The sequence below is a fragment of the Carassius carassius genome, chromosome 41 (assembly GCF_963082965.1).
Source record: "Carassius carassius chromosome 41, fCarCar2.1, whole genome shotgun sequence".
In the NCBI taxonomy this organism is placed as follows: Eukaryota; Metazoa; Chordata; class Actinopteri; order Cypriniformes; family Cyprinidae; genus Carassius; species Carassius carassius.
The window spans coordinates 26,374,195-26,385,069 of record NC_081795.1 but is presented as its reverse complement, the minus strand read 5'-3'; the positions used below and the strand labels follow the sequence as shown (position 1 = coordinate 26,385,069).

At 39.9% G+C, this 10,875-nt stretch overlaps 1 protein-coding gene across 2 annotated transcripts in view; it reads right to left on the bottom strand.

The window, feature by feature from the left end:
* Nucleotides 1-903: 903 nt before the first annotated feature.
* stx1a (syntaxin 1A (brain)) overlaps nucleotides 904-10,875 on the bottom strand; it is a 35,143-nt gene continuing 25,171 nt past the window's right edge. The window contains exons 8-10 of one of the 2 annotated variants that reach the window (XM_059533652.1): nucleotides 6,730-6,867; nucleotides 2,994-3,104; nucleotides 904-2,098 (exon numbers count right to left, since the gene is read on the bottom strand). In XM_059533652.1, coding sequence (XP_059389635.1) covers nucleotides 2,021-2,098; nucleotides 2,994-3,104; nucleotides 6,730-6,867 — 327 coding nt within the window. In that variant the 3' untranslated portion in view covers nucleotides 904-2,020. The other variant, XM_059533651.1, reaches the window with a different exon arrangement.

The following is a 10,875-nucleotide window of genomic DNA, read 5'->3' as shown; positions in this document are numbered from 1 at the left end:
CCTGCTGGGAACACTTGAGTTTATTATATTATGGATGTCGAAAATGAAACAAAATATCTATAGTATATTAATCAATGGCATTTACTCAAATTCAGAGAAGGGATTCATCCTTTTATACAAACAAAACATATACATTTAAGAAATTAATACAAATTCTAAGTGCAATATACGCTTTACAACATGCACAATTTGCTCTAATGTATTGGTCTATGATAAACAATAAGAACTGTTGATTATGAATGACACACATCGATCTTATATTATTTGCACCATGGGCCCAGAAATGTATTCATACTAGCAGATTGACAGAAATCAGACCAATCTAGCTATAGATCTTGAACGTAGAATTTCACATAAAGCTTAATCTATTTATACATTTGATTATAATGATTTGACTGTTATCATTAGTACCACATTTCATGTTTTTGTCGAGCAAATTTAAGATGCATGAATTAGAGGACTAAAGCATGTTCTCTGTAGACAATCACATGTGTATATAAACAATCTCAGAGGTGTGAATAAACTGGAACTTGAATTGCAACAACAGAATAAAACAAACAGAAATCATTGTTTTCAATTTAAATAAAAGACCAGTTCATTAATGATAACGACACACACTTCTCTTTATCACTATAGATTAAGAGAATTTGTTTGCTTCAAAGAGCCTCAAAGTATTACAATGACAGATGATACATTTTGTTTTGTTAAGAGGCGACCTGTGTTTTAATTCTTGAGGAAATACAGCGACGTACAATAACCAGAAAAAGGCTTGAACTAACTACATGACTTTTGCTCAGGTTTGATGAGTCGACTTTAGTTGAAGCCTAGTGCAAGCCATGTAGTTCAGTCCAGTCTCACACAGACACAAACAAACATCCTCTTTATTATCCGCTCTATTTCAGGACAACACACCGCCGATGATAGAAGCAACAACGATTCCAAGCAGCACACAACAGATAATAATTGTGATTTTCTTCTGTATTTGGAAGAGTTCAAGAAAAAAAAAAAAAAAATCCAGGCAGCATGAAAAATAGAAGACCCAGGCAGAAATATCATTGCATGTTTAAAGATTCATGGAGAGCAGTTTGAGGATTCTGGGGGTTTCATTCATTATGACTTAACATGTTCCAGATTCATTTGCAAAATGTATATGCTGTTGCGATCTGTTCGGTTTGGTTAATGTAAGTGTTGTCTAATGTTAAACACCAGTTTCTAAGAGTAAACAACAATTAGCTCAACACTGCTCTCCAAGACGGCATTATTTTGAACATTAGGAGTGTAGTAAATACATAACACTGTTTACCATTTACAGTCATGCCACAATGCTGAGCAGACATGTGACACAGAGCGGTACATAACAACACAAACACAGGTGATGACATCAAAAGTGTCCATGAAAAGTATTCACTTTCAGTAGAATGGACAATCATATGTGTAATCATATGTCCAGCCACTGATCACACTGTAGACATTTGCGTCTGGAATGACTATATTTGAGTAGGATATAGACGGTAGAAATCCAGAACTAGAATTTATTGCATAAGAATGCATTTTAACCTCAAGCCTAATCTGCTGAAAACGGCTGCTTTTGAATTGCTTGCATTCCTGGATTTACATTTAATATTTAGTTACTCTGGGTCGTCAAATATGAAATATTTAGCTACTTACATCTTACATCTCACTTTTTGACCATTAAATAGGATGTGCTGAAATTCACACCCACTTCTCTAAACAGTAATGGTACTGTCTGCTTTCTTTAAATATTTTGTATAATGTATAACTTCAGAAAAAGTCAATTGACATGTAAAACAATAACTTTACAGATAGTGAATACTTTTTCTAGCCACTGTACTTCGTAGCCTATTTCATCTCATTTTATTTTTCAGTACATTGCACATCCTGCATGTCTATGATTTATTTTAATTTTTTCTACTGAATCTATCGGCTGTATCACAAATAAAACAGATGGTCCTGAGCTCCTGTCTATCACAAGCAGCGCACAGACAGTGGAGTGTCTTGGTTAGCTCAATCCTATGGCTAGAGAGATGATGAGGATGAACAGACAGATGGACACACAACCGCCGATCAGGATCAACTTCTGTGGGTGATATGGACAGAAAGTCAGAGGGCTGCAGGCATCTTCAGGTCAAGATAGGACTAGATGTATTACAAACCTTAACAACTAAGTTTAGCTCACCCAGAAATGAAAATCTAGTAATTAATCTCTCCTGTACCAAACCCTTTCCTTCTGTAGTGGAACAAAATGAGACTGGAGCTCAGCTGCACTGCTCTTTTCTATGGAGAACGCAATATTATGAAAAAAGGAAGCATCGGTATGAATTTACAGACATCTTAGATTTGTTTCATCTTTTGTCTTCTCCAGATGTTCACTGATGGACTGGAGTGCTGTGGATTATTGTGATGTTTTTATCAGACTCTCATTCTGACGGCACCCATTCACTGCAGAGCATTCATTGATGAGACACTGATGCAGTGCTACATTTCTCCAGATCTGATGAAGAAACAAACTCATCCTGATCTCAGATGGCCTGAGAATGATCACATATACAGAAAATCTTCATTTTTGGGTGAACTGTTGTTGGCTAGTTTTTGTGTGTAAATGAATTTAGCGCCTCACTGACTGAGAAAGCAGTTTGACCCATCAGCATTAGATTAATGTTGACAGCACACAGACAAAACTTCCCATAACAAGGAGTGGGAATGGAAAAAAGGTGAGAAATGAGTTCATGCAGGACGGACAGCAGGCATCGTATCTTCCACTCACCCTTTGCGCTTTACTCTGGTACTTTACAGCCTTCTTGGTGTTTAACAACGCATCCTTAATGTAATCCACTGTATGATCCACATTATACTCTATACGGTCTATCATATCTCCCTGACCAGAGCAGCGGATGGACGGCACCAGAGAAAGAGGAAAGAAAAAGAGAAAGGTGATTTCAGAGGAGTATAATGAATTCGTTGTGCTCTCTCACCGTCCTGCTAGTCTTCTGGACTTTGACAGCTGCTTTGGTTTCCTCTTTGGCCTTTTCCACATATTCCTGTGCACTGCTGACATTCTTCTCTATATTGTTTATTAACTCTCCCTGAAAGAAAACAGGAAAGTACAGCTCACCAAACACTATTTACTGAATGAACGTGACCATTCCTTGTTTTCATGGAGAATATTTTGTATTGTAACAGCACACTGCAGTAAATATTTGAAGCACTTAACAAAAGGAAGGAAGTTTCTTTAAGGAAGTTAAAGGAAGTGCATAGATACCAGCTCAGGACAGCCAGGCCAATGTTTATTCATGTCTGTAGTTCCTTCTTTATTTTTGGCAGTCTTGGCTTTATTGCAATAGGACAGTATAGACGGACAGGAAGCAAAGTAGTAGAGAGAGGAGGATCTGATCAGGAACGCTCCCCGAGTCTGGACTCAAGCTTATGCTAAGAATCAGTGTCATTGCTGCGCTACATCTTAACATATCAAATAGTTGTTTGGTGATTAAATATGTAAATAAAATCATATAAAGGACACAGACAGCAGCAGGACTGTTAGGCTGCTGTCACTTTAAGGCCTCGTGTACAGATCTAATATATTGACACACTTCTCATTTCCCCTAACTGTTAACATCCACTTAAGACATCTGATACGCTTATGAGGATACATGACAGAACAGTAATTCTGACAGGATTTTGTGTGTATTTGTCTGTTCAACCATGATAAGATACAAAAGAGAGCTCAATTTGCTTTGATGATCAAACTGGCAAGACTCAAACTCAGAAATTGAAAATGGAAATTGCAATGTCTTTTCTTTTCTAGTAGGTATAGATATAAACTGCTTCTATAAATATCTGAGAAAACATTTCTCAGATATTATTCTGGCAAATTGTCACAAGCCTCGTGTTTTGTTTAACACCATTGACTCACTTTTAAATGCCCCGCAGAATGCTTGTATGGAAGCATCCCCTGTTATGTGTGAAAACTTCCTTTGCTTTTTTATTGATAAGGTCACTTGTATTAGGTCTCAAATTGTCCCTTCAGCTTCAGACCCTTCAATCTCTGTCCCCTGCTCGGCTGTCTTTGATCATTTTGAGCTGGTGACTTTTTCCTCTTTAGAGGAGGTTGTTGGTCATTTGAAGCCCTCAGGTTCTCCATATGATGCTGTCCCCCCTCGACTATTTAAGGAGGTTTTCCCCACTGTAGGATCATCTGTTGTAGCAGTTATAAATAGTAGTCTGACCTCGGGTGTGGTCCCTGAAATTTTAAAACATGCAGTAGTTCAACCTCTGATTAAAAAACCTGCTCTAGATCCGTCAGTTCTTGCTAATTTCAGGCCTATTTCCAAATTGCCTTTCCTTTCAAAAATCTTGGAGAAGATTGTGTACAGTCAACTATTGGCCTTTTTGGAAGAACATAATATACTAGAGGTTTTCCAGTCCGGTTTTAAGACCTTGCACAGCACCGAAACTGCTCTTTTAAGAGTTTTTAATGATATCTTTTTAGCTACTGACTCTGGTGACTGTGTTATCATTGTGCTTTTAGATCTAACTGCTGCATTTGACACAGTGGATCATGAAATATTGATTTCACGTTTAAGGCAGTGGGTTGGCATCAGTGGCATAGCACTGGATTGGTTTAGGTCATACTTAGCGGATCGAACTTTTTGTGTTAGCTTAGGTGACTCTGTATCCTCCTCTGCTCCTCTCTTGTCTGGGGTCCCACAGGGCTCAGTCCTCGGCCCTCTACTTTTCTCTCTGTATTTGCTTCCACTTGGTTCCATACTTAGAAAGTATGGCATTTCATTCCACTGTTATGCAGATGACAGTCAGATTTATGTACCTCTTAAAAAAAAAATTATAACTCTGTTGGACAACTACTCAATTGTCTCGACGACATAAAGGCCTGGATGGCTCTAAACTTTTTAAATTTTAATGATAAAAAAACAGAAGTGATGGTTTTTGGAGGCACCACTGGGACCCCACCTGTAGATCTGGGCTCCTTAGCACCCTATATTAAACCTACTATCACAAACCTAGGAGTTAAAGTGGACCCTGAGCTTAAATTTGACAGTCAGATCAAAGCATGTTGTCAAATCAAGCTTCTTTCATTTAAGTCAGCTGGCCAAAATAAAGCCAATTCTGTTAAGACAACATTTTGAAACTGTTATCCAATCCTTTGTAACTACACGGCTGGACTACTGTAATTCACTATATGTGGGGGTTAGTGGGTCCTCCATCACCCGTCTCAAGATGATACAAAATGCAGCAGCACGTCTTTTAACGGGCACACGTAAACATGAGCACATTTCCCCTATTTTAGCTTCATTACACTGGCTGCCTATTCAATTTAGGATCCATTTTAAAATTCTGTTATTTGCTTTTAAATCACTAAATGGTCTTGCTCCGCCATACCTCTCTGAGCTTCTACACTCTTATAAACCCGTCTGCTCTCTCAGATCAGATGATCAGCTGCTCCTGACTGTGCCTAAAACTAAGCGTAAGCTCAGAGGGGACCGTGCCTTTGCTGTACCTGCCCCTAAACTATGGAATGATCTGCCTTTGCATGTTAAGCAGGCCTCTTCTTTATCTGTTTTTAAAACCCTTCTTAAAACCCATCTTTTCTCTTTGGCTTTTGACACCTAGTAAGAAGTCGACTTTATTTACTTGATTCAATTTGTTTCTTTGAATGCTTTTATTGTGTGGTTATAAATGGTACATATGTTTATTTTATCTATTTTATTTTTATTTATTTATTTATTTTTCTGTACAGCACTTTGGTCAACTTTGGTTTTTGTAAAGTGCTTAACAAATAAAGTTGGTATGGTATGGTCTTGAATGAGAGGGGGAAAAAGTAGGATGGGACTTGATTTTGGAAAGATCTTTTTTTTTCTGAGCCACTGATTGTATAAGACAGAACAGAATAATTATTAAATGGAGTGGTCATGGCCATGGGTTTCTATATTGCTGTTCTGAAGTTTATTTTGTTCCACTGTTCCTGTGTTCCTGTTTCATTGACTCCTAATTATGGTTTGTTTTCTTGGTTACCCATTATGTTCACATGTGTCTAGTTAATTTCCCTTCGTTTTTATTTGTTTAAAGATCTTATTATTTTATTTACTACTGATCTTTATGAGTTACATAAGATATGTGCATGTTTTCCAGCAAACAAAATAGGAACAATTCACCCCGACCATCAAGTTTATTCCCCTTGGCTCTTAATGCATTATTACCTTCTTTTGCATTAGTTGTGTATGAGTCTCTCTGATATCCTCAGTGGGGAAGATAGATATCAACATCATACAGTAATTGTTGTAAAGTGCAGGAAATGCTGGAAAACAGTGTTGGTTTTATGACTGAAGATGCCACCACGCGTTTTTTTTTCTGAGTTCTGAAGTTACCATAATGTGGGTGAGTTGAGATGTTAGCCATCTGACTGAATCACTGCACGACCATGAAAGATAAATAAAGTACTGGCTTACACTGCATCTATTTTACAGCTGTTTTAGATCCTGTCTGTTCCCTACAGTGTGAATGTGATTCTTCAGATGTCCCAAATGCTGCAGGACTACGGCGCACATTTACATGTCACACTTAACCGAATTTTAACTGGGTCTGAATATGTCCTGTAAAAATAAAACAGTTTCCAGATTTTGTGATATTGATAGTGACAAAATGTGACACACAGAGCACACAGCAGCTGTTTAATCAGCTGTCAGTGAAGCTCACCTGGCTCTCCACCAGCATGGCCATATCCATGAACATATCATGCAGCTCACGGATGCTGTTCTCCAGTTTGATGATTTCATTGTGCCGTGTCTCAATCTCATTCATGGCCTGTTCACTGATGTTGCAGTCCATGATAATCTGGGGCAAAATTAGAAAGTGAGAATGATGATGTTTCCAACATAATTCTGCTTTAATCACTGGGTGTTTTACTGAGAGCAAAAACAACAACAACAACAAATCAGGATTTTCTGAGAAGGGGATTGGCTGAAAATTCCTATCTTACAAAATACGAACCAGGAAACAAGGGCCACACACACTACAAATACACAGACACCAATAGGACATACCTGGGAGCAAATTAAATAATTAATAAAACACAGCAGGAAACTAATGCACACAACAAGGACAGGAATAGGAAAAAACAAATAAGGGCAAACAGGAACTCAACAGGAACATACACGTGACAGGATGCCCCCCTCCCGGAAAGGAAGCTCCCAGGGAGGCCATGGGGGAGCAGGCAGTTCAGGTTGCTATAGTGGATCAGGAGACTCAAGAGGCCATGGCGGATCAGGGGACTCAGGAAGCCATGGCGGATCAGGAGACTCAGAAGGCCATGGCGGATCAGGAGACTCAGGAGGCCATGGCGGATCAGGGGACTCAGGAGGCCATGGCGGATCAGGGGACTCAGGAGGCCATGGCGGATCAGGGGACTCAGGAGGCCATGGCGGATCAGGTGACTCAGGAGGCCATGTCGGATCAGGGGACTCAGGAGGCCATGGTGGATCAGGAGACTTAGGAGGCCATGGCGGATCAGGAGACTCAGGAGGCCATGGCGGATCAGGGGACTCAGGAGACTCAGGAGGCCATGGCGGATCAGGAGACTCAGGAGGCCATGGCGGATCAGGGGACTCAGGAGGCCATGGCGGATCAGGGGACGGATCAGGAGACTCAGGAGGCCATGGCGGATCAGGAGACTCAGGAGGCCATGGCGGATCAGGAGACTCAGGAGGCCATGGCGGATCAGGGGACTCAGGAGGCCATGGCGGATCAGGAGACTCAGCAGGCCATGGCGGATCAGGAGACTCAGGAGGCCATGTCGGATCAGGGGACTCAGGAGGCCATGGCGGATCAGGAGACTCAGGAGGCCATGGCGGATCAGGAGACTCAGGAGGCCATGGCGGATCAGGGGACTCAGGAGGCCATGGCGGATCAGGGGACTCAGGAGGCCATGGCGGATCAGGAGACTCAGGAGGCCATGGTGGATCAGGGGACGGATCAGGAGACTCAGGAGGCCATGGCGGATCAGGGGACTCAGGAGGCCATGGCGGATCAGAGGACTCAGGAGGCCATGGCGGATCAGGAGACTCCGGAGGCCATGGCGGATCAGGGGACTCAGGAGGCCATGGCGGATCAGGGGACTCAGGAGGCCATGGCGGATCAGGGGACTCAGGAGGCCATGGCGGATCAGGAGACTCAGGGGGCCATGGCGAATCAGGGGACTCAAGGGGGCCATGGCGGATCAGGAGACTCAGGAGGCCATGGCGGATCAGGGAACTCAGGAGGCTATGGCGGATCAAGGGACTCAGGAGGCCATGGCGGATCAGGGGACTCAGGAGGCCATGGCGGAACGCAATTGACACCATCTTCTCAACGAGAAGCTTGGGTTCGGGGGAACCTGACAGCCCTGCCGGAACATTCGCAGCTAACTACACGATGGACACGCTGGAGAGATGGCGGGTCGTGTGTCTGGCAGCTCTTTCCATGGAGGACATTGAACACATCTACCGTATTTTCCGGACTATAAGTCGCACTTTTTTTCATAGTTTGGCTGGACCTGCGACTTATAGTCAGGTGCGACTTATTTATCAAAATTAATTTGACATGAACCGAGAGAAATGAACCAAGAGAAAACATTACCGTCTTCAGCCGTGAGAGGGCGCTCTATGCTGCTCAGTGCTCCTGTAGTCTACACTGAAGACATAGAGCGCCCTCTCGCGGCTGGAGACAGTAATGTTTTCTCTTGGTTCTTGTTTCTAAATAAATGCGACTTATAGTTCAGTGCGAGATTTAATAACAACTCTCCAGGCCTACAAATACACAAACTTTTACATACATACACACACACACACAGACGTACATATATACAGATATGCATTCAATCCCCCTACCCCCCATCCCTCGCCTTCGCTGCTTTGTACCGCCAGTCTGACAAGCGGGTCTGTGACCAGCGCCGTAGGGCTGATGGACCGGACGGCTGCTTGCCTGCGCTGGATTACTTCGACCCCCCTAATTTCCGTCCCCAGTTGCAAAGTCATGTGTTTATATTGATTATGTGCTTTGTTGCTGAGGTGTTTTTCCTGTTCTCACACTGTACTCCCAATAGGATCATAGTCTGGGTGTTTTTTTTCTCCTCACTTTCTTAATGTTATGCTGTATTTCTTCCTCAATTCCCTGTCTTCCTATCCTATCTACCCTCTTGTCATATTGTATGCATGTATGTATGGACAGGTTGATGGCTAATTTCGCTGGTACTTGTGACAAGTGACAATAAAGGGCTACTACTATTAAGTCATTTTGTTCATAAAGGAGCATATTATTCAGTCAATTCGAAGCAAAAATGCTTCATTCATTCATTTAGGAATAAAATCAGGCGGCTGTCTATAATAATTGGTCATTTAATAATTAATGGGTTTTTCATTTACTCTTGATTCATCCAGGAATGATACAACACTCTTTGTGACTACTGCAAGTCAGTCATGCCATGGTTCTGTGACTTTGGTTTAGTTGGCAGAGAAAATAACAATTTTGTATGCCATCTGTCCGTTAGCTGGCCAAAACTCAATTTAAATTAAATAAAGGCAATTCATTTTCTAAAACTAGGCCTACCTATGTTCACAATGAATAGTTTTCTGCTTGTCTACAATACATTATTCCCGCTCTGCAGTGCATCACACAGCTTTCCCACACAGATTTTAGGTGGTTATAGCTATAATAAATTAGGCAGTGTGGCAAAAATGTAGGTTAGAAGGTAATTGTTAGAGAACGTGCAAAATAAAGTATATTTATGAGATAAACTAATATTTCACGGGTAGGTTGCAGAATTTATGCAAATACAAAAGAAAGCTCTGTTTAGGGTCTGCCTTGATATGGTTTGTGTCAAGCCATCTATTAATCTAGTTTGATGACAAGAAAGTGATAAAATGTAGTAGAAACAAAAATGTTAAAATATAAGTTTTGAATGGAAACATACAGTACAGACCAAAAGTTTGGAAACATTACTATTTTTAATGTTTTTGAAAGAAGTTTCTTCTGCTCATCAAGCCTGCATTTATTTGATCAAAAATACAGAAATAAAATGTAATATTGTGATATATTATTACAATTTAAAATAATTGTTTTTAAATTTATTATACTGTAAATTATCATTTATTTCTCTGATGCAAAGCTGAATTTTTAGGATCATTATCACATGATCCTTTAGAAATCATTCTAATATGATGATTCATTATCAAAGTTGGAAACAGTTCTGCTGCTTAATACTTTTTCTGAACATGTGATACTTTTTTAGGATACTTTGATGAATAAAAAAAAAAAAAAAGAAGCTATGTTTTTAAAATATAAATATTTTGTAATAACAATATACACTACTGGTCAGTAATTTGGGGTCAGTAATTTTTTTTTTTTAAATAAAATCAATACTTTTATTCAGCAAGGATGTGTTAAATTGATAAAAGGTGATAGTAAAGAAAATATATTATTAGAATATATATTATTAGATTTTTTTTTGTTTTTTTTTTAATAAATGCAGTTCTTTTTAGCCTTTTATTGATCAGATATATGAGACAGCAGAACTGTTTCCAACACTCATAATAAATCAGAATATTAGAATGATTTCTAAATGATCATGTGATCGACTGATGTTACATGTGACACTGAAGCTGGAGGAATGATGCTGAAAATTCAGCTTTGCATCACTGGAAGAAATTATTTTTTTTAAAGTATATTTAAATAGAAAACTATTATTTTAAGTTGTAATAATATTTCACAATATTAAATTTTTTTCTGTATTTTTGATCAAATAAATGCAGGCTTAATGAGCAGAAGAAACGTCTTTCAAAAACATTAAAAATAGTAATGTTTCCAAAC